This window comes from Lutra lutra, chromosome 10 (genome assembly GCF_902655055.1).
Source record: "Lutra lutra chromosome 10, mLutLut1.2, whole genome shotgun sequence".
Classification (NCBI taxonomy): Eukaryota; Metazoa; Chordata; class Mammalia; order Carnivora; family Mustelidae; genus Lutra; species Lutra lutra.
In genome coordinates, this window is record NC_062287.1 from 113,297,480 (window position 1) to 113,319,537 (window position 22,058).

At 64.7% G+C, this 22,058-nt stretch overlaps 2 protein-coding genes across 3 annotated transcripts; both read left to right on the forward strand.

Annotated features, from left to right (window-relative positions):
• Window positions 1-570: 570 nt before the first annotated feature.
• On the forward strand, window positions 571-10,247 carry CTSD (cathepsin D). Of its 2 annotated transcripts, none has more exons than XM_047691655.1 (9): window positions 571-736; window positions 2,674-2,833; window positions 4,749-4,872; window positions 5,317-5,435; window positions 6,622-6,848; window positions 8,461-8,583; window positions 8,951-9,095; window positions 9,177-9,275; window positions 9,359-10,247. In XM_047691655.1, the coding sequence occupies exons 1-9, from the start codon at window positions 669-671 to the stop codon at window positions 9,524-9,526; spliced, it is 1,233 nt and encodes a 410-aa protein (XP_047547611.1). In that variant the 5' UTR covers window positions 571-668; the 3' UTR covers window positions 9,527-10,247. The 2 variants fall into 2 exon arrangements, with proteins under 2 accessions (XP_047547611.1, XP_047547613.1); XM_047691657.1 differs by lacking the exon at window positions 571-736 and adding an exon at window positions 2,426-2,478.
• Window positions 10,248-12,162: 1,915 nt separating this feature from the next.
• IFITM10 (interferon induced transmembrane protein 10) lies at window positions 12,163-21,797 on the forward strand. The gene is made up of 5 exons (XM_047693628.1): window positions 12,163-12,187; window positions 12,485-12,546; window positions 13,791-14,093; window positions 14,954-15,406; window positions 21,165-21,797. Exons 1-5 carry the CDS (start codon window positions 12,163-12,165, stop codon window positions 21,312-21,314), a joined length of 993 nt encoding a protein of 330 aa, XP_047549584.1. The 3' UTR covers window positions 21,315-21,797.
• Window positions 21,798-22,058: the final 261 nt, after the last annotated feature.

Sequence of the window (22,058 nt, forward strand, 5' to 3'; positions counted from 1 at the left end):
TCAAGGTGAGAGACCCGGCTCCTTATGTGATCCCGCCGCCCAGCATCCTTGGAGATGGGCCTGGAGGGGACCGTGGGCCCCCAGAGGACGGAGGACCCGGGATAGGGTCAGGCGGGTGCTGCTCTAGGGAGCTGGAGGGGGGCGCCTAGGAACACTTGGAGACAGGACGAGGTCTGCAGGACGCTGGGTAGAAGAGCGGCTAGCGGAGGTGGAAGAGGAGGCCTGGGCGGAGGCCTGCGCTGCAGCAGGTGCAGTGGCGGGGGCCTGGGAAGGGCGGCTCAGCCTCGCGCGGTGCACAGCCCGCGGGTCTGGGGCGGCGACGGAGCCGCGGGCTCGGGGGCTGTCCCGCTGCCGGTCCCCAGAGTCCCAAGCCCGGTCCCCTGCGGCCCCTGCCAGCGCCCACCACCGCCCCGCCCGCGCGCCCCTCGGGCTGCGGCGCTCCGGGAACCCGCCGGCCTGCGTGCGCGCCCTCGAGCGGCGTGCGCGGCCCCGCGGGGGGGGCCGGCCCGGATGGCCCCGCCTCGGCCCCGCCCCGCGCACGCCGGCCGCGGTCCGCGTGACCCGCCGGGTGCAAACAGTGCGGTCAGCTGACTCGGCGGAGTGCGCCGTCATCCCGGCTATAAGCGCGCGGCCTCCGGGCGCTCGGCTCCGACCCCGCCGCCGCCACCATGCAGCCCCCCAGCCTGCTGCTGCTCGTCCTCGGGCTGCTCGCTGCGCCTGCCGCCGCGCTCGTCCGGTGAGGCCCCGCGCGCTCCGGCGCCCTCCGCGCGCCCCGGCTCCGGAATGCGGCCTTGCGCCCGCGCCGCCTCCTGCGGGGCCTCCCCCGCGCCCCCGCGCGCCCGGACCCCTTCCCGCCCTGCTGCCGTGCGGTCGGCCGTGGGGGGCGGGCGGCTGCGCGAGCAAGGGCGGCTGGGGCCCGGGCCGACCGAGCGTCCCCAGGACAGGTGCATCGCGGTCCCTGCGCTCGCGGCTGCCTGCGGAAGCCAGGACCCCCGCGTGCAGCCCGCACAGCCCCAGCGCGCGCTTGGCCGCCTCCTTTGCGGGCTGTGAACTGGGCGTGGTTGCCTCGGTCTGTCCGGGGACTCTGGGGCGGGGGACCCTGTGGCGCGGGGAGCCCCCCCTCCCAGCGTCTCAGAGACAGAAGGGAGGTAGCCTAAGGGGAGGGTCTGGGTGAGTGGCCGGGCTGCAGCAGCCTTCCCCACCGGCCCCTGCCTTCGTGAGGACCACACCTTCCTCAGGCCCAGGGCCCTGTCCCCGGTACCAGGGGAGTCCATCTACCACCGGGCCTGGATGCGGCTGAGCCAGGCCGAGGACCAGCACAGCCACCGCCCACCCTTCCACTCTTGCCAGGCAGCCTGCTTTCCCAGATTGGGGGGGCAGGGTGCAGAGGGCCAGCCCCTTCTGGTCCCGCACCCACCCTTCCCCCCCCCCCCTCCCCGGGGCCTTGGTGCCAGGCCTGGGAAGGCATCCTTGTACCTTTGCCGTGGGCCTTTTGCCCGTGGGCAGGTGGGTGAGGTCACAGAGCTGTGGGAGCTGGCTGGGGGCCAAGTGGGACTCACCCTTGCCAGGAGGCCACTCGGCGTGGGCTTCACCACGGGCCGTGGCTTGGGGGCATGTAGCCCCCAAATGGAGTCTTTGTCAGGAGGCAGCTGTAGGGCTGCGCCTACCCTGGTGCCACCCACAGGCCTCCCCGCCGGGGATGCACGGCCATGGGGAGTGGAGGCTGCGGCTGTGCGGGCTGGGTAGCCGGACGAGAGCCCCTCACACCTCTTCCCGGTCCTGTGGGACTGATGGCACCTGTTTCCTGGGTTACTGGAGGGCGTGTCCGCTTCCCCCAGGCGAGAACTGTGGACTCTAACAGCCTACCAGGTCTTGGGCAAGAGTCCCATCTTCCTGAAGCACGCCCTTGGTGTGCCAGGAAGGGCCAGCTGTGACCTTGAACTCCCAAATCGCCTGGGCTGGGAGGACCTGCCGTCCAAGGGTTGGAGTGTGCTCAGGGGTGCTTTCCTGTCCCTGCACCGTCAGAGCTGGGAGCAAGCTGAAACCCAGGAGCAAGATCCCAGGCCAGGGAGGGACCCACATGCACAAGAACCGGCCACCTGACCTCAACCCCGTGCTCTCTCTGCCCAGGCAGACCGCCAAGACTGGGAGGGGCTGGCACTGGGGGAGCCGTGGGCATCTCAGGGGAAGGCAGACCCAGAGGCAGAAACCTCCACCACCCCAGGGCAGGCCTTGCCTTCCTGGGGTCTGCACCGCGATGAGGACAGAAGACGCACTGGCAGGAAATGAATTCACTACTGCGAGGGCCCTGGAGGGAAACAGGGTCACATTGAAGGATGGCCAAGGAGGGCTTCTCAGAGGTGGTGGCATCGAAGTCCCATCTGATGACCAGGCATAGCCTGCCCCTGAGGCCAGGCAGGGAAGTGGGCACCACCTCTGCATGGGGGCTGCGTGGAGAGCAGCATATTCGGAGCGCAGGTGAATGGGTTCCCTCAGAGAGCGTGGGGCAGGTGTGACGGATGGGCACCCATGCCCTAACGGACCCCACCGGCCGCTGTCCCGGGAGGGACTGGAGGAGGCACAGACTGGGGACAAGGGATGGGGGAGGGTACGGAGCAGTCCAGGGGGAGGGGGAGGCGAGCCCTGATGAGCCCCTCTCCCTCCTCTTGACAGAATCCCGCTGCACAAGTTCACCTCTGTGCGCCGGACCATGTCGGAGTTGGGGGGCCCTGTGGAGGATCTGATCGCCAGAGGCCCCATTTCAAAATACGCCCAGGGGGTGCCCAGTGTGGCGGGGGGTCCCATTCCGGAGGTGCTCAAGAACTACATGGACGTGAGTATGGGGCTCGTCCTCTCGGGGCGCGGGCTGGGTGGACAGCAAGCCCGGGTGAGGACGGAGGAGGCTCTCAAGGAAAGCTCTGAGTGAGTGGGCAGGAAGTTCCTCTCCTCAGCACCTTGTGGTTTTGCAGGAGTCACCTGCTCCGTGGAGGGAGGGGCTTCTGCCCAGCCATGCCCTTCCCTGCTGGGTGCCCCTCCCACTACCCCTACCCCACGAGGACTCCCATGAGGGGCCTGGCCCTGGGGCGCGGGGCATGCAGCGAGGTGGGGGTGCCCTTGGCTTCTCTGTGACCTCTCCCCCTGCGTCCCACTGACTGTCAAGGGCATCGGGAGCTGTCTTGTTCTTGAGGCCAGCCTGTGGGCGTGGGGGACAGGGTCACGGGCTACAGATACGCGAGCTGGGCCCACGGCCATCAGCTGGGTATGGAGGAGCCCAAATCAGACTCAGGCCCCAAGGGGCTGCGGGGTCCTTGTGCTCGGGTCACCCAGGCCTGCCTGTCCAGGCCTAATTAATGGCTCTGGAGTTCTTTTGTTTCTGTCTGTCCTGCTGGAAGGCCTGGTGCTCCCCGTGACCTCCTGCCTCGATGTCTCCTTCCTCATTGGTCAGCAGCCAGTGCTGATCGCACCCAGTGCTCCTCGAGGGGCAGACAGGCTTGGAGTCCAGACATGCTCTAAGCCCCATACCGAGCCAGGGCCGGGTCGGCCTAGTCCCAGCTCGGGGGTCAGGTCCTGGGACCCCGCCTGCACCTCTGGGGTGGCCCAGGTGGCATCTTCCTGCGTGGCCCGCCCCCGCGTGGTAGACCTAGCTCCTTGCTGCTGTCCAGACACTGGTCCACCTGGGGTTGGGACATGTGGCCATGCCCTCTGTCCTGTCTGGCCAGAGCACCCGCTGTGCCAGGAAGCTGTGGCCTCACAGGCATGTGACTGGGCTGGGGGGGGCATCTGTCTCGGGGCCTGACCAACCAGTTCCTGATCCCCTAGTGCAAGCTCTTGTGTATACACATACACACACACACACACACACACACACGGGGATTTGCTGAGTCATTCCCCAGCCCCCCAAATCTGGACACTTATTCCGGGTCATGAGGCAGTAGCTGCTGCTTCTCCCTGGAGCCAAGTGGCAGGAGACACAGTCCTGCAGGCCTGGGGCTGGAATCCCTTAGTGACCCAGGGCCCAGCCTCCATCTCCGGAGAAGGGGCGCCCAGGCAGGTAGGGCCCAGGGGACCCCAAGCCCACGTCTCTCATCCAAGCCACCATGTCCTCTGACCTGGGAGAGCCCCAGTGACCGGGTTTCCCTTTGAGGGTCCGAGGGGCATGTGCCCCCTTCAGGCTCACCTGGGCCATGGCTCAGCCGCCCCGGGCTTCCCACAGGCTGCCCTCCTTCCCCGTGTACCGATGAAGAAACTGAGGCCCTGGGTGTGAAGGCAGGGTGTCTTGGCAGGGAGGGATCTGAGCCAACACTCTGGCCTCCAGGGTGTACCTTCTCTGGCTGTCCTCATGCCTCTGCCTAGGAGCCCACCAGGCTTGGTCTGGTGGAGCAAGGGCAGGACGGGAATGAGGTCCCAGAGGCAAGCCCTGACGTGCCCCCCCCCCCATTGTAGGGAGGCAATCGTCTCTGCTGGGGGCCTGGGGCAGAGGTGTCTTCCCGGCAGGTCCTCCGGGGCCCCGGGGCCCGCCGAGCTGCTGTGACTGCTGGTCTCACCTTTTAAATGGGGTGGCCGTCCCCCCACCCTCACGTGGTCAGGCAGGAACCCGCAGCGCCCAAGGGTGTGAGGACCAAGGGCGGTGGAGGGGCGGAAGCGGAGCCCGGGTGTCGGTCCTCTGGCCTGGGCCTCGAAGGGTCTGGCCGCAGGCTAACCAAGGGGCGCCGGTGCCCGCGGCCCTGATGGACCCTGCTCCCGCGCAGGCGCAGTACTACGGGGAGATCGGCATCGGGACGCCCCCGCAGTGCTTCACGGTCGTCTTCGACACGGGCTCCTCCAACCTGTGGGTCCCGTCGATCCACTGCAAGCTGCTGGACATCGCCTGCTGTGAGTCTCCGCGCGGCCGTGCAGCAGGGATGCGGGCGGGGGGCGGGGCCCAGCGGCCGCCTCGCAGGGAAGCACGCCCCCCACCCCGGGCAACGGTCAGGGATAGCAGCTGGAGCTGGCCCTAGCCGGGCTGGCCCTGGGCCTTCGGTGGCCCTGCTTCGGCCCCTGTCAGCCGCTGACGCCTCTCAGCCACACTGGGCGGGCCTGGCCCCGCCACCCTGCCCCAGGGCACCCCACTTTCCAGGCGAACTCCTTCACGCCAGTCTAGCTTTGCATCCTGGCTGGGACCGTGGTGGCAGAGGATGGGGCAGGCCAGGCCCAACCACTGCCGGCCGACACCAAGCCTGGGGTCACGGGTCTGGCCCGACACCGGGTGGATGGCCTGGTGGGGGGCTCCACGGCGGGGGCTGGGCGGCGGGCTGACGGGCTTCTCGTCCGGTGCAGGGATGCACCACAAGTACAACAGCGGCAAGTCCAGCACCTACGTGAAGAACGGCACCAGCTTCGACATCCACTACGGTTCCGGCAGCCTCTCCGGGTACCTGAGCCAGGACACCGTGTTGGTGAGTCCCTGCTGATGCTGCCCCTGGGCCGCGGGGCACTCCGATGGCGTGGTGACAGCCCCCCAGGGCAGGGCCTCTGAGGCGTGAGCAGGAGCGTTGTGGGGGGGTGGTTGGCTGGGCTGGGCTCAGACAGCAGACCTGGGCCCTGCGTTTCTGGGGGTACGTGCACCGTGACAGCCTGGAGGGCTGTAAGGAAAGTGGGGCCATGAGGCCGTGGGTGTGAGAGCCATGGGCCGGTCTGGGACCAGGACCCAGAAGTGATTCAAATGAGGCTCCTCCTTGGGTCACGGCCGACAGCTGGGTGGGGGGCCGGTCGCAGGGACTGACTTCTGTTCCAATGCCTTGGCCACTGGGAGGGGAGGGCTGAGATGTGCCGGGAGTCCCCGTAGAGGACACTGGAGGTCCCTCCAGGCACTGTGCCTGCTGCAGAGTATCTTTGGGGTGAAGCAGGTGGGCTGGCCCTGGATGGATGTGCCTGCGCCTCTGTGAGACCTCTTAGCGTGCAGCCACCAGAAGGGTCAGGACTGAGAGTTCTGGGGGCAGAGGAGCAAAGCAGAACAGGGCACAGCCCCCGGCCCCGCAGCCTCTGGCCCCCCGGCCCCAGCAGGACCGGAAGGCGACGGGGCGTGGTGGCTGTGGCCCCTCCTGCAGCGACACTGCCCCTCTCCAGACCCACCTGCCCTGTTGGGTCTCCTCCTGATCTCTGTGGCCCAAAAAGAGGATGTTGGCTAGTACACTGCCCTGTTCCCGCTATCAGGGTGTCGGCCCCAAACAGCCGTTTGTCCCCACATCCTGCTCTGTGTTTGTCAGCTGCTGCCTGGCCTGTAGTGGGGGGAGGGGTGGTGTGGCCTTGAGTCTGCTGAGTTGGGTCGTAGGGTTGGGTCATGGGGTTCCAGTAGCCCAAGGTCAGGAGCCGGCCTGGGTGGGGCTGGCCTGGAGCCAGAAGGTCAGAGCTGAGCCCAGAGCCCACCTATCTGTTAACTCCAATGGAAACTCTGTCCTGAAGACCTTGGAACTCTGTGTGCCTTTCCTCAGCTGTGTCCCCACCCACTGTCGCCAGCCTTTCTTTCTGGGCTTTGTGCGAGGTCTCGGGTGATGACTGGGGCTTGTATGCATGCACACGTGGGGCCCGGGGGTTGGGCTCCGAGGTTAGCATGGCCCACTGACCATCCCCCTCGGCCCACAGGTGCCCTGTAAGTCGGGTCTGTCGAGCCTGGCTGGTGTCAAGGTGGAGAGGCAGACGTTCGGGGAAGCCACCAAGCAGCCGGGCATCACCTTCATCGCGGCCAAGTTTGACGGCATCCTGGGCATGGCGTACCCCCGCATCTCGGTCAACAACGTGCTTCCCGTCTTCGATAACCTGATGCAGCAGAAGCTGGTAGAGAAGAACATCTTCTCCTTCTACCTGAACAGGTGGCGTGGGAGGGGCTCGGGCCCCTGTCTCCTCCCCATGCCTCACCCCTCCTCCCAGCTCTGCGGGGCTCAACGCTGGGGGCTTGGGCTGCCTGCCTCCCCTCTAGGCACCGGGCTGCGGCTCCTGACCTGCAGCCTCTGATCGGGAAGGGGACTGGCCACTCCTTTACAGACGAGCGGGGAACCCTCTGGACAGGCTGTGGGGCCGGGGCTTCCTGCCAGGAGCGGCTCGGGCTGTGGGCCCAGGGTCTCGCTCCGTGGGCCTCCCTCCCAGAGAGCCAGACCCTGGTCAGGGCTCATGGTCAGTCAGCCCGGGCTTCCCTGGGTCTGATGGTGGGTGATGTGGGCCCAGAGGGAACAGAGCCACAAGCTCCAGTCTGTGGCCAGACCTCCAGAGGTGAGGGGCTTCCCAGAGGAGGTGACCCCGGTGGGGCCCTCAGTGCCAGATGCTGCTAGAGGGAACCACGGCCTGGGGTTGACGGTGGGGAGCGGCCCCCACCAGCCGCCGCTTGGCAGCCGAGCCGAGTGTCCCAGTGGCCTTGGCCCTACACGGAAGCATGGGTGACCGGTGTGCTGTACCCTCGAGAAGGGGCCCCCGGTCTCCCTCGGGGCAGTGCCACAGGTCCCGATGAGGGTGTGCCAAGGACGGATGTGGGTGGCCCACTGACCGCTGGTGGTCACTGCGCCGCACACCCCCTCCTCACCCTCGGGGTCTAGCCCCAGGCACTCCGGCCGAGTGCCCGCCCAGAAGCCTCCTCTCTTGCCCGGCACCTGCCCTCAGTGTGGGGGCCACCCTCAGGGGTAATTCAGCAGCCATGTGAGGCAGAGCCCCCTGCCAGAGGCCAGGTGACCCCACGCTGCTGAATGGGGTGAGGTCTTTCCCGTGAGCCCTCGGGCCCAGGCTCAGGCCTCCCTGGGTGAGGGGTAGAGGGGCAGGGCAGCAGGTGGGGAGCAGATGGGAGCCAGCTGTGTGGTTTCCATGCTGGGAGTTCAGGGGTGAAGCCTGGGGGAGGGCGGGAAGACAGGGTTTGGCCTGGTGTTTCTGAGTGGGGCCCGGCCAGGAGGAAGGTGGTGAGTTCCAGCGCTGGGTCTAGAGCAGTGTGGAGGTGGGAGCAGGGCCGGCAGTGCAGGCTGTGTGCGGGAAAGCTGAGAGGTGAAGGGGAGCAGGAGCGGTTGGGTGAGGGCAAGGACATCCTTGGGAACAGTAGGTACAAAGGCCCTGGGGCTGGAATGAGTGGACTCAACTCTCCGTGCTGTCCAGTGCCTCCCCCAGAAGCCTTCCCTGGTTGGTTTTTCTCAGGCGGCTGCAGCCCCCTTCCTTGGCTCCTAGCTTTCACTTCCCCCTGCCTGCTCGCCTGGCTTCCTCACTGGCGGGCCGGGCACCTCTGCAGGCCTCACCGGGTGTGGGATCGGAGCCCTGCTCCTCAAGAAGGGAGTCCTTTTCCTTCTGTGCTCTCTCCGGGTCTTTCCATCTCTGCAGCTCCACCTATTCCTCCTGGCTTGACCCCAGTGTGTGCCTGTCCTGTCAGCAGTCAGGCTGGACCCACAGGGCGGGGGTGGGCAGCCGGCGCCCCAGGGCAAGTGCGGCTGACTCGATCCTCTCTTCCCCCAGGGACCCCGGCGCACAGCCCGGGGGTGAGCTCATGCTGGGCGGCACAGACTCCAAGTACTACAAGGGTCCCCTGTCCTACCTCAATGTGACCCGCAAGGCATACTGGCAGGTCCACATGGAACAGTGAGTGCTGGGCGGGGGGGGCCGGAGCTCGGATCTGCGGGGAGCCTGGTGTGCGGGGCCCTGCCCAGCTGCCCACTCAGCCGGCCTGTAGGTAGCTACAGCCCTCGGGCCCCTGGCCCTGGGTGTCCGTTCCCACCTCCTGGTGCCCACCTGTGCTCCTGGCCCCTGGGCTCTGACCCTGCGCTTGCGATCTCGAGGCCAGCAGTTAACCCGCGCTTGACCTCTTGAGTCCATGCCACCACTGCGCACAGCCAGAGAGGGGAAGGCAGGGTCCCAGCAGGGCTGCAGCCCTGGAGGTAGGACTGTCCCCCAAGGCCCGCCCTGAGCCCAAGCCCAGGCCGGCGTGCTCACGCCCCCTCCCCTGCAGGGTGGACGTGGGCAGCAGCCTGACCTTGTGCAAGGGGGGCTGCGAGGCCATCGTGGACACGGGCACGTCCCTCGTCGTGGGCCCTGTGGACGAGGTGCGCGAGCTGCAGAAGGCCATCGGGGCTGTGCCGCTGATCCAGGGCGAGGTGAGTGGGCCGGGCCGTGTGGATAGGGTGCCCCCGCCGCCCCCTCAGCGCTCCCGAGCTGCTCCGTCTTCTCTCCCTCAGTACATGATCCCCTGTGAGAAGGTGTCTACCCTGCCCGAGGTCACCCTACAGCTGGGGGGCAAACCCTACAAGCTGTCGTCCGAGGACTACACGCTCAAGGTCAGCGGGGGCCAGGCTGGGGCGGGGCGGGGCGGAGGCCCTTGAGGCTGCAGGCCGGGTGCTGACCACAGCGGCCGGCCCAGGTGTCGCAGGGCGGGAAGACCATCTGCTTGAGTGGCTTCATGGGCATGGACATCCCCCCGCCCGGCGGGCCGCTCTGGATCCTGGGGGATGTCTTCATCGGCCGCTACTACACCGTGTTCGACCGGGACCAGAACCGCGTGGGCCTGGCCGAGGCCACCAGGCTCTAGCTGCCCACCCACTGGGGAGGAAGGGGTCCGGCAGGAGGAGGCCGGCCGCCCCCGCCCTCCCGGCCACCCCTGCCGCACACACTCACGCTCAGACTCACACTCACACTCACAGCCCAGCTCTACAGGCGCCAGGCTCTCGGGCTGCCGTTTTGTTCTGTGGTTTCCCTGGCCTTGCATGTCTGTCTGTCTAGTAGAGAGCGGGGTGCGGGGCAGCAGCCACTAGGCTGACCCTGAGTCTGGAGTCACGTCACTAACTGGGAAGCCCCAGTCTGGCTTGGCCGCCCGTCGTCCTGCACCTGGGACCCCCCCCCTCCCCCACCCACCCCCAGCCCATGCCTCGGGGCCTGGCTGCCCAGGCAGGACTTCTGGACTGAGCCCCCACCCCGGGCCAGGCTGTTCTCTGGGCTTCTCCTCCGCCTGGCCTGGGGTCCAGAGCGGGGAGCTGCTGGCCCATCTTCCCACGTGGCCCATCGTGGAAGGGGCCCGCCGAGGCCTAAGGACAAGCAGGAAGGGGTTGGAAGGGTCGGGACTCGGACAAAAGGCAGCCTTGTGATGCCTTTGGGGTCCTCCTGGGGCTCGACCCCATCTAGGAGGGCATTTGCTGGTGCCGGGTTGGGGAAGAAGGGGAGGAGGGGGGCTGGTGCCACCTTCTGTGAGCTTTTCCCCTCTTGCGTGACCAGGAGCCAAAGTGAACGTGGAAATACAGTTGTCTGGGCCTCTCTTTTCTGTGTTGGCGTGTTTTGTTGGGTGGGAAGGGCGGTTCTAAGTCTGGCCGTGGGAAGGAGCTGGAGTGGCTGGTGTGAGGCCGTGGTTCCCGAGGGCTGACTCACAGCCAGGCGGGGGGCAAGGGGAAGCTTTGGAGGTGCCTGGCTCCCAGCCCCCAGCCCCCCTGCCCTGCACGGAGGATCCTGGAGGCACGAGCTTGCTGCCCAGCGTCGCCAGTGGAGGCCTGGCGCGTCCTGAGGGCTGGGGCCTGGAGCCGCAGGATGTGGCCTTGGCAGGAGGGTTAGGGTGGGGCCGGGCGAGGTTGCCAGGGCCTGCTCTGGGCACGGGTCGAGGGGAGTGGCCCAGGTACGTGTCTGCCATGCTTCCCCGGACATTCCACCAGCAGCGGGGTCCCGGTCTTCCCCAGCCCCCCGCCCCCATGAGAGCCCAGGACACGAGCCGGCACAGGGCTGATGGCGAGTGGGCAACCTGCCTCCCTTCTGGGCCTCCTGGCCACATCTGGACGCCGTCTCTGCGCGAAGCAAGCCGATGTTGGAGCAGGCCAGCCTGGGGGCCAGAGTCTCTGGGTTCAGGGGTCCCAGTTGGGAATCCCCTCAGACTACAGTGACCTCCCCGCGGATCTGGCCTCTTGGGAGTTTGCTGAGCGGGGCTTGGGCTCATCAGCCCAGAGGCAGCCGCACAGCCAGGAGGTTTGAAGGGATGAATAGGAGTTTATGAGCCACTGGGATGATTCCCACTGGGATCAGCGACTCTGGACGCTTGCCTGGAGCCCCCCACCCCGCCACCCCCGCAGGTGTAAGGGAAATGGCAAATATGACAGATGTCAACGTCCTGGGGCCTTCCCAGCCTTCAGTGCTGTGGCTGTCATTGGCTTGGCCCTAGGGGGGGCAGGGACTGCACCCCAGAGCCAAGCCGTAGCTGGCACCTTCAACAGACATTCGACCAGATTTGCAAGGAGGCTTATAAACACATGCCCTGTGTTCCCTGCACTGGAAACATGAGCAGGGAGCTGGCGGGGCTGCTGGGGAGACGCTGTCCTCCAAGCCTTTGTGCCCTGGGACACCTGGAGTCAGAGCCAGCCAGGAGGAGACAGCCCTGCCCCACCCCCACCTCCAGTCCCTGCTGACTGCCCTGTGACCTGCCTCTGCCTGCCAGGGCCTTGGAGGGCAGCGCCCACGCTGCTGGCCTTGCCATTGTGACCCTTAGCTCGGGGCCACCTCCACCCCCTCTCTGGAACGTGGGGGCGAGCACAGTAGGGTGGCCCTGTACCCAGGCTGAGCCTCCAGCCCCCAGCCGGCCACGCATCCGGGTGCCCATGCTCGAGCCCAGGACCAGGACGACTGCCCTGGGCTGCTGGCTGGGATCCTCTGGACCCTAGTGTCTGACTCCTGGCTCAGATCCAGCTCTGTGACCCAACCCCAAGTCTCTAGTCTGACTCTAGAAGGTGGGTGATGATAGGACGCTCCCCGCCAGGGCGCTGGCCCATCCCCACGGGGAGCTCAACACCCGCCCCGCTCCCGGCTGGCCGGCCGCGCTCTGCACCAGTCCAGCAGGCCCCGGTGGGCATTTCCTGCCTCTACCTTTGCCCGGAGGACGCCCGGCCTGAGTAGAGCACCTTCCCTCACCCTGGCCAGCGGGGGCTAAGGCTCTCTCCCCTCACTCCTGCCGCTCTGGGTTCTGGGGCCCTGAGAGGCAGAGGGAGCAGAGGGCCCCGACCCCGCCCTGGGACCTGGGGCAGGCCCCTGGAGCAGGCATCCCTCCCCTGCTGTCTGAGGACTAGCGGACTCCTGTGCCCACCAGCCCTGTGGCCACTGCCTGCCGGTGGGGCTGGGCCAGCTGCGGGTGAGCTGGGGGCGTGGTGCGAGCTCCTCACATCTGGCTCGGCCTGAGGCCTCCCCGGGGTCCGGGCCATGTGTGGCCCTTGGGAAGGGGCCGGTGGGTGCGGCGCGAGGGAGAACTGAATCCTCGTCCCCACCACCGTCCCCATCCTCTCTCATGCCTGTGGGCTCTTGGATCCGGCCGGCCCGGGCCCTGCCGAGGGTGTGGCCAGGATGGGGGTGCGGCTCTGGTTCTCAGGACCTCTCCCACTCACAGGGCTTCATCAACCTCCTGGAGGTCCCTGGGGTTCCTGACAGCCATGGAGGAGGCTGGACCAGGGTGGCCGGGGGCGGGGCTGGCAGGGGAGGACTCAGGGAGGAGCTGGGGCCTGTCCAGCGAGGGGGTTCCCAGAAGGCCTCAGACTCAGAGAGAGGTTTGGGGAGAGCAGGGCTCGGCAGAGGCCCGGGCATAAGCGGGTGAGCACTGCCCCTGAGAATACCCGGGCTTGGAGGAGAGGCTCCTGGAGATGGGAGAGGCAGGTCGGCTGGTCAGGGAGCAGCCAGGGCCTCTGAGGGGACAGGGGCTTGGGGGAAGCGGGGGAAGGAAGTGTAGGGCTACCACACACAGGCACAGCTTCTGGGGGGCTTTGGAGGGTCTGGGGTCTGTGGAGGCTGGTGGGTTGGTGAAGAGGGCACTCGCACGGGGAGGGGAGGGGCTTCGGGAGAGGCGGAGAGGATTAGGGCTTCCTTTTCCCTTGCTGATGGGACTCACTGGGACTTTTGCGGGAAGGAGAGGTCATTTCGGGACAAGTGTGAGAGAGAGCAGGAGGGTGTAGAGTGACTGGAGGCTCCCAGAGGGGGCAGGGGGTCGTTGGCTGGAGGAAGGGGCATCTGCCAGGGTTGCGGCCCAGGTGGGACAGGCAGGACTGGCAGAGAGACATGGGCAGGTGAGTGGACTTGTCCCCACAGAGACAAGTGCCATTAGGGGCTTGGAGAACATCTGGCCCCATGGGCAGAGGGGGCCAACCAGTGAGAGGTCAGGGCCTTCAAGACTGGACTCGTGAGGGCTGCAAATTCAGGAGGTCAGGCTGAGGGGTCTGACCTGGGGTGCGTAGGGTCAGATCTGGGGAAAGGGGGTCAGGAGTTTCTGTGGGGTCAGAAAGGATGGGGCTGCTTGGGGGCCACCAAGGTTCAGGGACGGCTGGATTTGATAGCCTCTGGGGCTAGGGCCTCTGTTAGGGGCCGGGCTGTGCAGAGCTGGGTGTGGAGTGGGGCTCAGAGAGATGCTCCATTTGGGGGCCTGGAGCCTGCAGGGTGGGCTTGGGGTGGGAGTGCACAGGCACAGGAGAGCAGATGGGGGCTGGGCTAGGTGCCTGGGTGTGCTGGGGAGGAGTAAGGTTGGGGTCCCTGGGCTCTGTGTAGGGTGGGGGCCCAGCCAGGCCAGCACTAGTTCTTGAAGAGGGATGAGGACTGAGACGTGAGGAGGGGAGGGACTGGGCAGTGGGAGAAGGGGCAGCGGAGGGGAAGGGGCTCAGACAGCCATCTGGTCGATGCGGGTGGGGCGGGGAGGACAGCGGGAGGATGAAGGGTCTTCCTCCTGGAGAGACAGTGGGGAGAGAGGCTGGGGGGCCAGCAAGAGGGAGGGGGAGGGAGGCAGGGGAGGCTCAGCATGGGGACACCGGGTGGCACTGTAGGAGGACCCATCCCCGCCTGCTCTGTAGCCCCCGAGGGTCCGGCTTCCGGCGTGCGCCCGCGGCCCCCACCCTGTGGGCGGGAGGAGGCGGGGAGGTGGCTGCGCCCGCCGGCACCGTGAGTCAGGCTCCGGCTGCAGCCGCGCGGCCGGCCTGGTGCTTTGGAGAGAGCGCAGGAGCGGGGACAGCGGCGCCGCCAGCCCCGCGCTCCCCCCACCGAGGCTGGGCCGCCGGGACGCGGAGCGCCTGGGCAGACAGCGAGCCGCGGGCCGGCGGAAGGACGCGCAGACTGCGGCACAGGGGTTGGCCTACCCGCCAAGGAGTCACCAGCAGGTGAGGGCGCGGGGCGCGCCGTCCATGCGGCCGCAGCAGCCCTGGTCCGGGTAGCCAGGTGACTGCAGACCCCCAGGGTTGGGGGAGGGCACAGGGCGCAGGGGTGCCTTGGTGCCTGCCTGGAGAAGTGCGCGTTTTGCTGAGTGTCCTTGTGCGTCTGTCCGTGGCGCGGGCTTGGGGGCTCCCTGCCAGCAAGCGTTTGGGGTCCCAGAAGCCGCTCTGGGCCAGCAGTTGGGGGCGGGGACGACGCACACGGGTTTGGGGCGCCCACAGTGGCCATTTCCATCCCCCGGTGATTGCGTCCGAGCCTGTGTGGCTGTGTGTGTCCACGCTGCATGTCACAGTGCAGAGCTGTTTACCTGGAAGCATCTGAGTGCAGGGGTGTGCCCCGGGGTCTGGCGAGCCTTGGGGTCCGATGTGTCAGCTGTGCCTGCCGGTGCTCGGAGAGCTCTGCTCATCCTGCCAGACCGTGGCTGAGACGCTGTCATTGTGGGTCTGCATGTCCTGTGCGTGCCGGGGCTCTGTGTGCTCTGTCTGTTGCACAGCCTCTCGGCTGGGGCATTGCTGGGCATAGGGGGTGTTGCTGTTGTGTGTCAGTGGGTGAGTGTTTGTGCGCAGACGGCAAAGTGAGGAAAAGCCCCCGGTGCTCCTGCCAAGGCTGCTGGGAAGGGCTTTGGCATCGGGGTGGCTGGGGTGGGTGGGGGAGGCAGGTGGCAGGCGGGCAGCTGGCTGCCTTGGTGGGGATTTCCGTCTCCTTTGGGGCCGCTTGTGAGTCTGCAGAGGAGATGCTGCAGGACACCGGGGCAAGCCCTGCAGGGCGGGCAGGACACAGCACGTTCTTCCTCTCCCCCTCCCTCCAGGCCCAGGGCCCCGGCCAGTGCCCAGCCCCGCTGGGAGCCCCGGCCAGCACCACGGACGGCGCCCAGGAAGCCCGAGTCCCCCTGGACGGGGCCTTCTGGATTCCAAGGCCCCCGGCAGGCTCACCCAAGGGTTGCTTTGCCTGCGTGTCCAAGCCCCCAGCCCTGCAGGCTCCTGTGGCCCCAGCCCCTGAGCCCTCCGCGTCGCCCCCCATGGCGCCCACCCTGTTCCCCATGGAGTCCAAGAGCAGCAAGGCGGACAGCGTGCGGGCCTCGGGCGCCCCCCAGGCCTGCAAGCACCTCGCCGAGAAGAAGACTATGACAAACCCCACCACGGTCATCGAAGTCTACCCAGACACCACCGAGGTCAACGATTACTACCTGTGGTCCATCTTCAACTTCGTCTACCTCAACTTCTGCTGCCTGGGCTTCATCGCGCTGGCCTACTCCCTCAAAGTGAGTAGGGCAGGGCAGGGGGCCGGAGGAGCGGGGGGCAGGTGGGGGCACCTCGTGGGATCCAGAGACACATGGCTGTTGGCTAGCTCTGAGCCGGCAGGGAGGGGCTGCCCTTCCTAGTCCTGAGCTGTGGAAGCTTCCAGGCTGCCTCGCCGGGCTCGGGGGCCCCGGGCCTGCCTTCTCTACCCAGCCAGCTTGCTCCTTGAGAGTAGACCCGGGGCTCAATGTCCTGTCCTCTGGGTGAGGGTCGCCGAGCTGTCCCTGGGGAGGCGGGGATGGAGCCAGCTCCCCAATGAAGACCCTTGGAGCCCTTCCCCGTTGACAGGAGGGCAGCATGGAGACCTTCCTCTCCAAGACCCTCCCTGGGGCCCTGAAATCAGGCAGGCGCTCGGAAAGAGCCCACGGTCCACAGGGTCGCGGTCAAGTCACTACTTTTTGCCTTCCGTCTCCCACATGGTTTCTAGATAGTCTCTCCCGGTGGCCGGAGTGCCCGGGACAGAGAGCCACAAGCATGTCCCATACGCCCCTGACGCCCAACCTGGAGTGGGTACAATTTCCAAAAGCCCTCACCGCTGTGGGAGGGGCTGGCTGGGGGCCGGCTGGGGGCCGGCTGGGGGCCAGGAAGACGGGCCTCCTGTCCCCAGGGCAAGGCAGAAAGCGATGGACCAAGAGGCGGTGACCCACTCACATTCGAAGTGGGGAGCTCTGTGCAAATGTGTAAGGACTGAAGGGCCCCACGGCCAGGACCCATCTCCCTGTCACTCCAGAAGGGACTGGCTCATGTCTGACCAGATCGTCACTGTCCCCAGATTGCGGGTCTAAGCCCAGGTGCACGTCACCAATGGCGGACGCCCAGTGAGGTGGGGCCAGAATGGGGGAGCCGGAGGGAGGGGCGGGTCTAGGTCAGGGAGGCTGGCCCAGGAAGAAGGGCAGAAGCCTGGCCGGCTCTGCCTCTGTGCATCCTTGAGCCCCCCCACCCCCGGCCTCCCACACCCCAGCCACCTGGCTCTCCCCACCTCCTGACTCGCCGTCAGGGTCACCCGCCGCCAGGCGCACCTTCGCCTCCAGGCCTGTGCACTGAGCTCCGGGCTCCGCCGTGCGGGGCCCGAGGGAGTGTGAGTGTGTATGTATTCACGAGCGTGTGTGCCCCTGTAGCGTGAGTGTGGACGGGTGTGGACGTGGAAGTATAGTTGCATGTGTGAACATGTGTGCGTGTGAGTTGCGTGTGTCATGGGCTGGAGTGTGTGCGTGTTAGGTGCAGCTGTGTGTGTGAGTATGCGTGCATGCGTGGGTGTATGTGTGACTGTGCGTGTGCGTGCACAAGTGTGTGTGCCTGTGTGTGCTGTGGAGGCAGCGAACGGAGGGGGGCCCTAGAGATTGGGGGGTGGAGGCCCCAGACTGCCCTCAGTTCTGGCTCCATGGGGGCGGCATTGTGGGGGCAGCTGTCAGGGCTCTGCTTGCCCTGGGGGTCCCTTGCCAGGCCCTGACAGCGCCTATAGACACGGGTCTGGCGGCATGAGCTCCTGTCCGGAAGCTGTCCCCTCCCCGCCTTGGCTTGGCTGTGGGCTCCGGCTGGCATGGGGCCGGCCCATCTGGTGCAGGTTGTAGGTAGGTCACAGATTTCTGAATGGTGCCGGATTTGCACTGGGGTGGGGGTGGGTAGGAATTAGTGCTTCTGAGGGGCAGACGGGAACCCACAATGACTCCCCCCCGGGGCTGCTCCCCCACGTCCTTCCTGGGGGACAGCCAGGGCAGGAAAAGCTTGAGGCTTGCAGGGAAGGGGGTACAAGGTGAGTTGTCTGGCCTGAGCGGCGGGGGGTGGGGGTTGGGGGGTGGGGACAGGGCGGGCTGGCTCCAACTCCTGCCCCTGGGAACGCGTCCATCTGTCCAGCCCGCTGCATGTCCCCTAGCCCGCTGCACCCCACCCCATGTGTAGCCAGGCAGGGCCACTTCTGAGGGCACCTGATGGGCTTGGGGTGGGAAGGCCTGGGCCCGAGTGCCAGCCAGGTCCCTGCGGGCGGTGGGCTCTTGACGGGCGCCTCACCTGAGCTCCTTCCTTCATCCACTCACAAAACAAACCGAAAAGGAGCAGCGTCGAGTAAGCACACCTGGGCAGGTCTGAGGCTGGCGTTTGGTGGCTGTGAAAAACCCTGTGTCCCTGTCTGCCTGCGACTGTCCATCCACCCATCACGCTGTCTGTCCGCCCTCTCCAACCACACAGGCCGGGGCGGTTCGGGGCAGCTGGGTGTGCAGCACGCGGACTGTGAAGCCTCGTGTCGCGGAGCCTCGTGTCCGGGGAAGGCAGAGACGCAGGACGTCGGCTCTGCCCTTGCAGTCCAGTTGGCATGAGCGGCTCGTAATGACCCCGGTCCACCCCCGCCCCGTTAGCCCAGAGTCCTCATCTCACCACTCAAGGCTCTTCAAGATCCATCCTCCGCCATAGCTCACCCTCGCCGCCCGTGCTCTGCTCCAGCCCCCCGGGAGCACACCTCGCCCGGGAGCACACCTCGCCCGGGAGCACACCTCGGTCAGCCGGGCCGCTCCTGCAGCCTGAGGGCTTTCAGTCCTCAAAGACTCTACTGACTCACTCTGGCTGAGCCCCCGCTTCCCAGCAGAGAATCCCCTGCTGCAGGGATGGCCGCCTACCCAACCACAGCCATCCCTTCGTCGTGCTGTCGCAGGTGCCAAGGCAGGGTTGGCCACGGCAGGGGTCAGAGGGTTCTGTATGAACGGGCAGAGGGATGGAGGACCCCTCCGAGATGGAAGAAGTGCCCCCGTGTTTCAGAAAAAGAATATTTCATTCCTGATTTGGGACGAGTTTGGAGCTGGGTGTGGGAGATGGACGGGAGGGGGCATCATTTTCACCGGGCAAGGGGGATAAGGAGACAGGTGTTCCAGGACATGATGGTGGGGCGATCTGGGAGGGGTGCAGGGCCCCCATCTTCTGTGGGGGACAAGAAGATGGTCCTGGAAAGCCGGACATGGCCATTCAGGGAGGATTTGAAAAATTATGTGAGGAGTTTGGATTTCATCGTGTGGAAGACACAGAAGGGAAAGATATGGCCAGAGCTATAAAACCTGCAATGAGTGTGGAGGAAAGGGACAAGAGAAGCCCAGGGGCAGAGCACAGTTAGGGTCCCAGTGTGGTGGCCAGGAAAGGAGTGCATGGCATGAATTAGGGGAGGGATGGGGGGCAGGAGAGGAGGAGCAGATACAATGACACGGTGTCTGCTCAATCTGGCCTAAGAGATTATGGACTTCCCGGTAACAGGAAAGTAAAGGAGGTTGGTTAGGAGGGGCAGTACCATGCCAATTTTTGTATATACATATTTCCCCATTACTTGCTTTCTGAATATCAACATCATCCATCCACCCACCCACCCATCTAACTATCCACCCACCTACCCAGCCACCTGCCTGTCCAACTACCCCACCATCCATCCACCCACCCACCCATCCACCCACCCATACCCACCCATCCAACCATCCACCTGCCCATCTATCCACCCACCCATACCCACCCACCCACCCATCCACCTTCTCATCCAACAATCCCACCATCCATTCATCTACCCATCCATCCATCCATCCATCCATCCATCTGCCCATCCAACCAACCATCCATCTATTCATTCACCCACCCACCCAGCCACCCACCCATCAACCATCCAACCATCCACCCGTCCACCTACCCCCACACCCACCCATCCATACACCTATCCACCCATCCAGCCACTCAACCACCCATACACCCACCCATCCATACACCTATCCATCCATGCATCCACCCACCTATCCACCCACCCACACATCCACCCATCCACCCATCCAACCACTCAACTATCCATCCATCCACCCATCCACCGAACCATCCACCCATCCACCCAGCCACCCACCCATCCAACCATCCATTCATCTACTCACCCATCCACCCATCCAACAATCCAACCATCAAACCATCTACCCACCACCCATCCACCCATCCATCCATCTTCCCACCCATCCATCCACCTACCCATCCAACCATCCATTCACTCAACCATCTGTCCACTCACCCATCCAGACATCCACTCATCTAGCCATCCACCCATCCATCCATCCACCTGCCCATCCATTCACCAACCCACCCTCCTATCTACTCACTCATCCAACTATCCAACCACCCACTCATCCATCCATCCATCCATCCATCCATCCATCCATCCATCCATGCATCCACCCACCCATCCACCCACCCACCCATCCAACCACTCAACCATCCATCCATCCACCCATCCACCCAACCATCCACCCAGCCACCCAGCCACCCACCCATCCATCTGCCCGCCCATCCCTCCATCCACCCATCCACCCAACTATCCACCCACCCAGCCACTCAGCCACCCACCCATCCAGCCATTCAACCATCCACCCATCCATCCACCCATCCACCCACCTGTCCAACACCCACCCATCGAATCATCCACCCATTCACCCATCCACCCAGCCACCCACCCGTCCGTCCGTGCATCCATCCATCCATCCACCCACAATCCCTTACACATCAATCCACCATCTTTTATTGTCTTCAACGCAACCATGTAATCATTGAACCCTCCATTCATCTGTGTTTATATAAGTTCATTATGCTTCCTCCTCCCTTCCCTACTTCTCCCCATCTCATCCCACCATTTTACGTATCAATGCACTTAACTATTAATCTAACCTCAACTTCTAAGTAACTTTCTCCATCTTACTTACCAGCTCTACCTGTCAGCCATCCATCTGTCCATCCTCTGACCTAACACATCAATACACCCACTCATCCTCCCCGCCCTCTGCCATCCCTTCTGCTCCTCTAGCTGAGCCATGCGCATCCATCATCATGTACCTGTCTTCACAGTCATCCTTGCTCACTTGCACTCTTTACCCCTTAAGTCATCTCCTCCATCCATGAGATCTATGCACTATTTTTTTTCTATTCCCCCTCCTTCTCATCCATCCACATACCCAGCTACACTTCTTTGGACTTTGTGGAAGAAAAAAGTGCCGAAGAGAAGGAAATCCTAAGATTTATCCTGGGTGAGGGTGGCCTCCTCTTCAGGAACGTCTCTTCCTAACCAGAGAATCTTGGAAGTGGGTCCAGCTCTACCCACAGTCACTGTCTTTCCAGGACTTCCTGGGCTCCAGCTTACTCTCTGTATCTTAACATCCCTTCCTAGAGACTGTAGGGACTACCACTTATTCTGTCTGTGCGTAGCGCCTATTTTCAGGTAATCCTTATTAATTTTAGATTAGGGGCCTCGTTCAGAATAGAGCACACTTACATCCTCCATTGTCTGATCATAAAACTCTGAGACCAGCTTCCTTCTGTATCTTATGTGTTCACTTATGGATTCCAGCTTTATTGAGATACAGCTGATATGTGGCATTGTATGAGTCCGATGATGTCTACGGCGTGGCGATACAACACGCACACCTGCCGCGTGATGACTGCAGCAAGGCAGCTCGTTAGCACATCCATCACCACTCGCAATTACTGTTTTTGAGGTCTGTAGGTTTTTGGTGGTAAGAACACTTCAGATGCACTCTCAGCAACACTCAGTCAAGTCATAGAGCACTGTTGACAATCCCATTATATTTTAAATAATTTCAGACCTACCGAAAAGTTGCAAAAAGAAATACAAGGAATTCCTGTGTGCCCTTTGCACAGAAGTCCCCAGTACTAGCCTTTTCCTTCTCTCTGGCCACTGGCCTCACCTCCTCCCTCTGGCCTCAGGTCCGGGACAAGAAGCTTCTCAACGACCTGAACGGAGCAGTGGAAGACGCCAAGACGGCCCGACTGTTCAACATCACCAGCTCCGCCCTGGCGGCATCCTGCATCATCCTTGTCCTCATCTTCCTGCGGTACCCGCTCTCCGACTACTAGGGCCCCGCTGGGCCCCGCTGGCCATGGAGACAAAGCACTGAGACATGTTCGTTGTCACGCCTGCCGTGACACGGGATGCTGTGTGGTTGGGGCAGTTCAGGGCACGTGCCCTGGAGCCCCTCTAAAGCTGTGACCTGGGCATCGAGGCCGTCAGAAGCTCTGCGCACTACGGGGGCGGGAGCTCGGGGCCAGCCCACACTCTCTGCCTCCTGACCCTCCGCCTCTGCCCATGTCTGGGGTCTGTGCGGCTGCACCCTGGCTTCCACTGGCTGCCCTCCCTGGCCTCCTGTGCCCCCCCAAGGCTCCTGGGGCCCCTCTGACCTGACACCTAGCAAGAAGGGCTTCTGTGGGAGCTTCCCAGTTTGGGGGGTGCTGCCAGCCTCTGGGGACTCACTCTGTCTTCCCTGACCCCACCCCTCCGAGCTGTGACCCCGCTCGAGCTCTGTGTCTGTGAACTGTCAATAAAGTACCTGTCTGGCCCCAGCCCAGCCTCTGTCCCACAGCCGAGAGGGCACGGGGGATTGATGGCTTTGGGAACCCCACTCTGGCGCTGCCTGGTGGTCCAGGCCCCCAGGGCTGACTCTGCCGAGGAAGCTTTGCTCCGTGACCTGGCAGTCTTCTGCCCATGAGGCCAGCGGACTGAGCTGGGCGTTGGCAGCGGGAGTCCCAAAGACGAGCCCCCCGGGAGGGTTAGGCAGCACAAACACAGCTGCTCATCTGGCCGTAAGTTAGAACAAAGAAAAG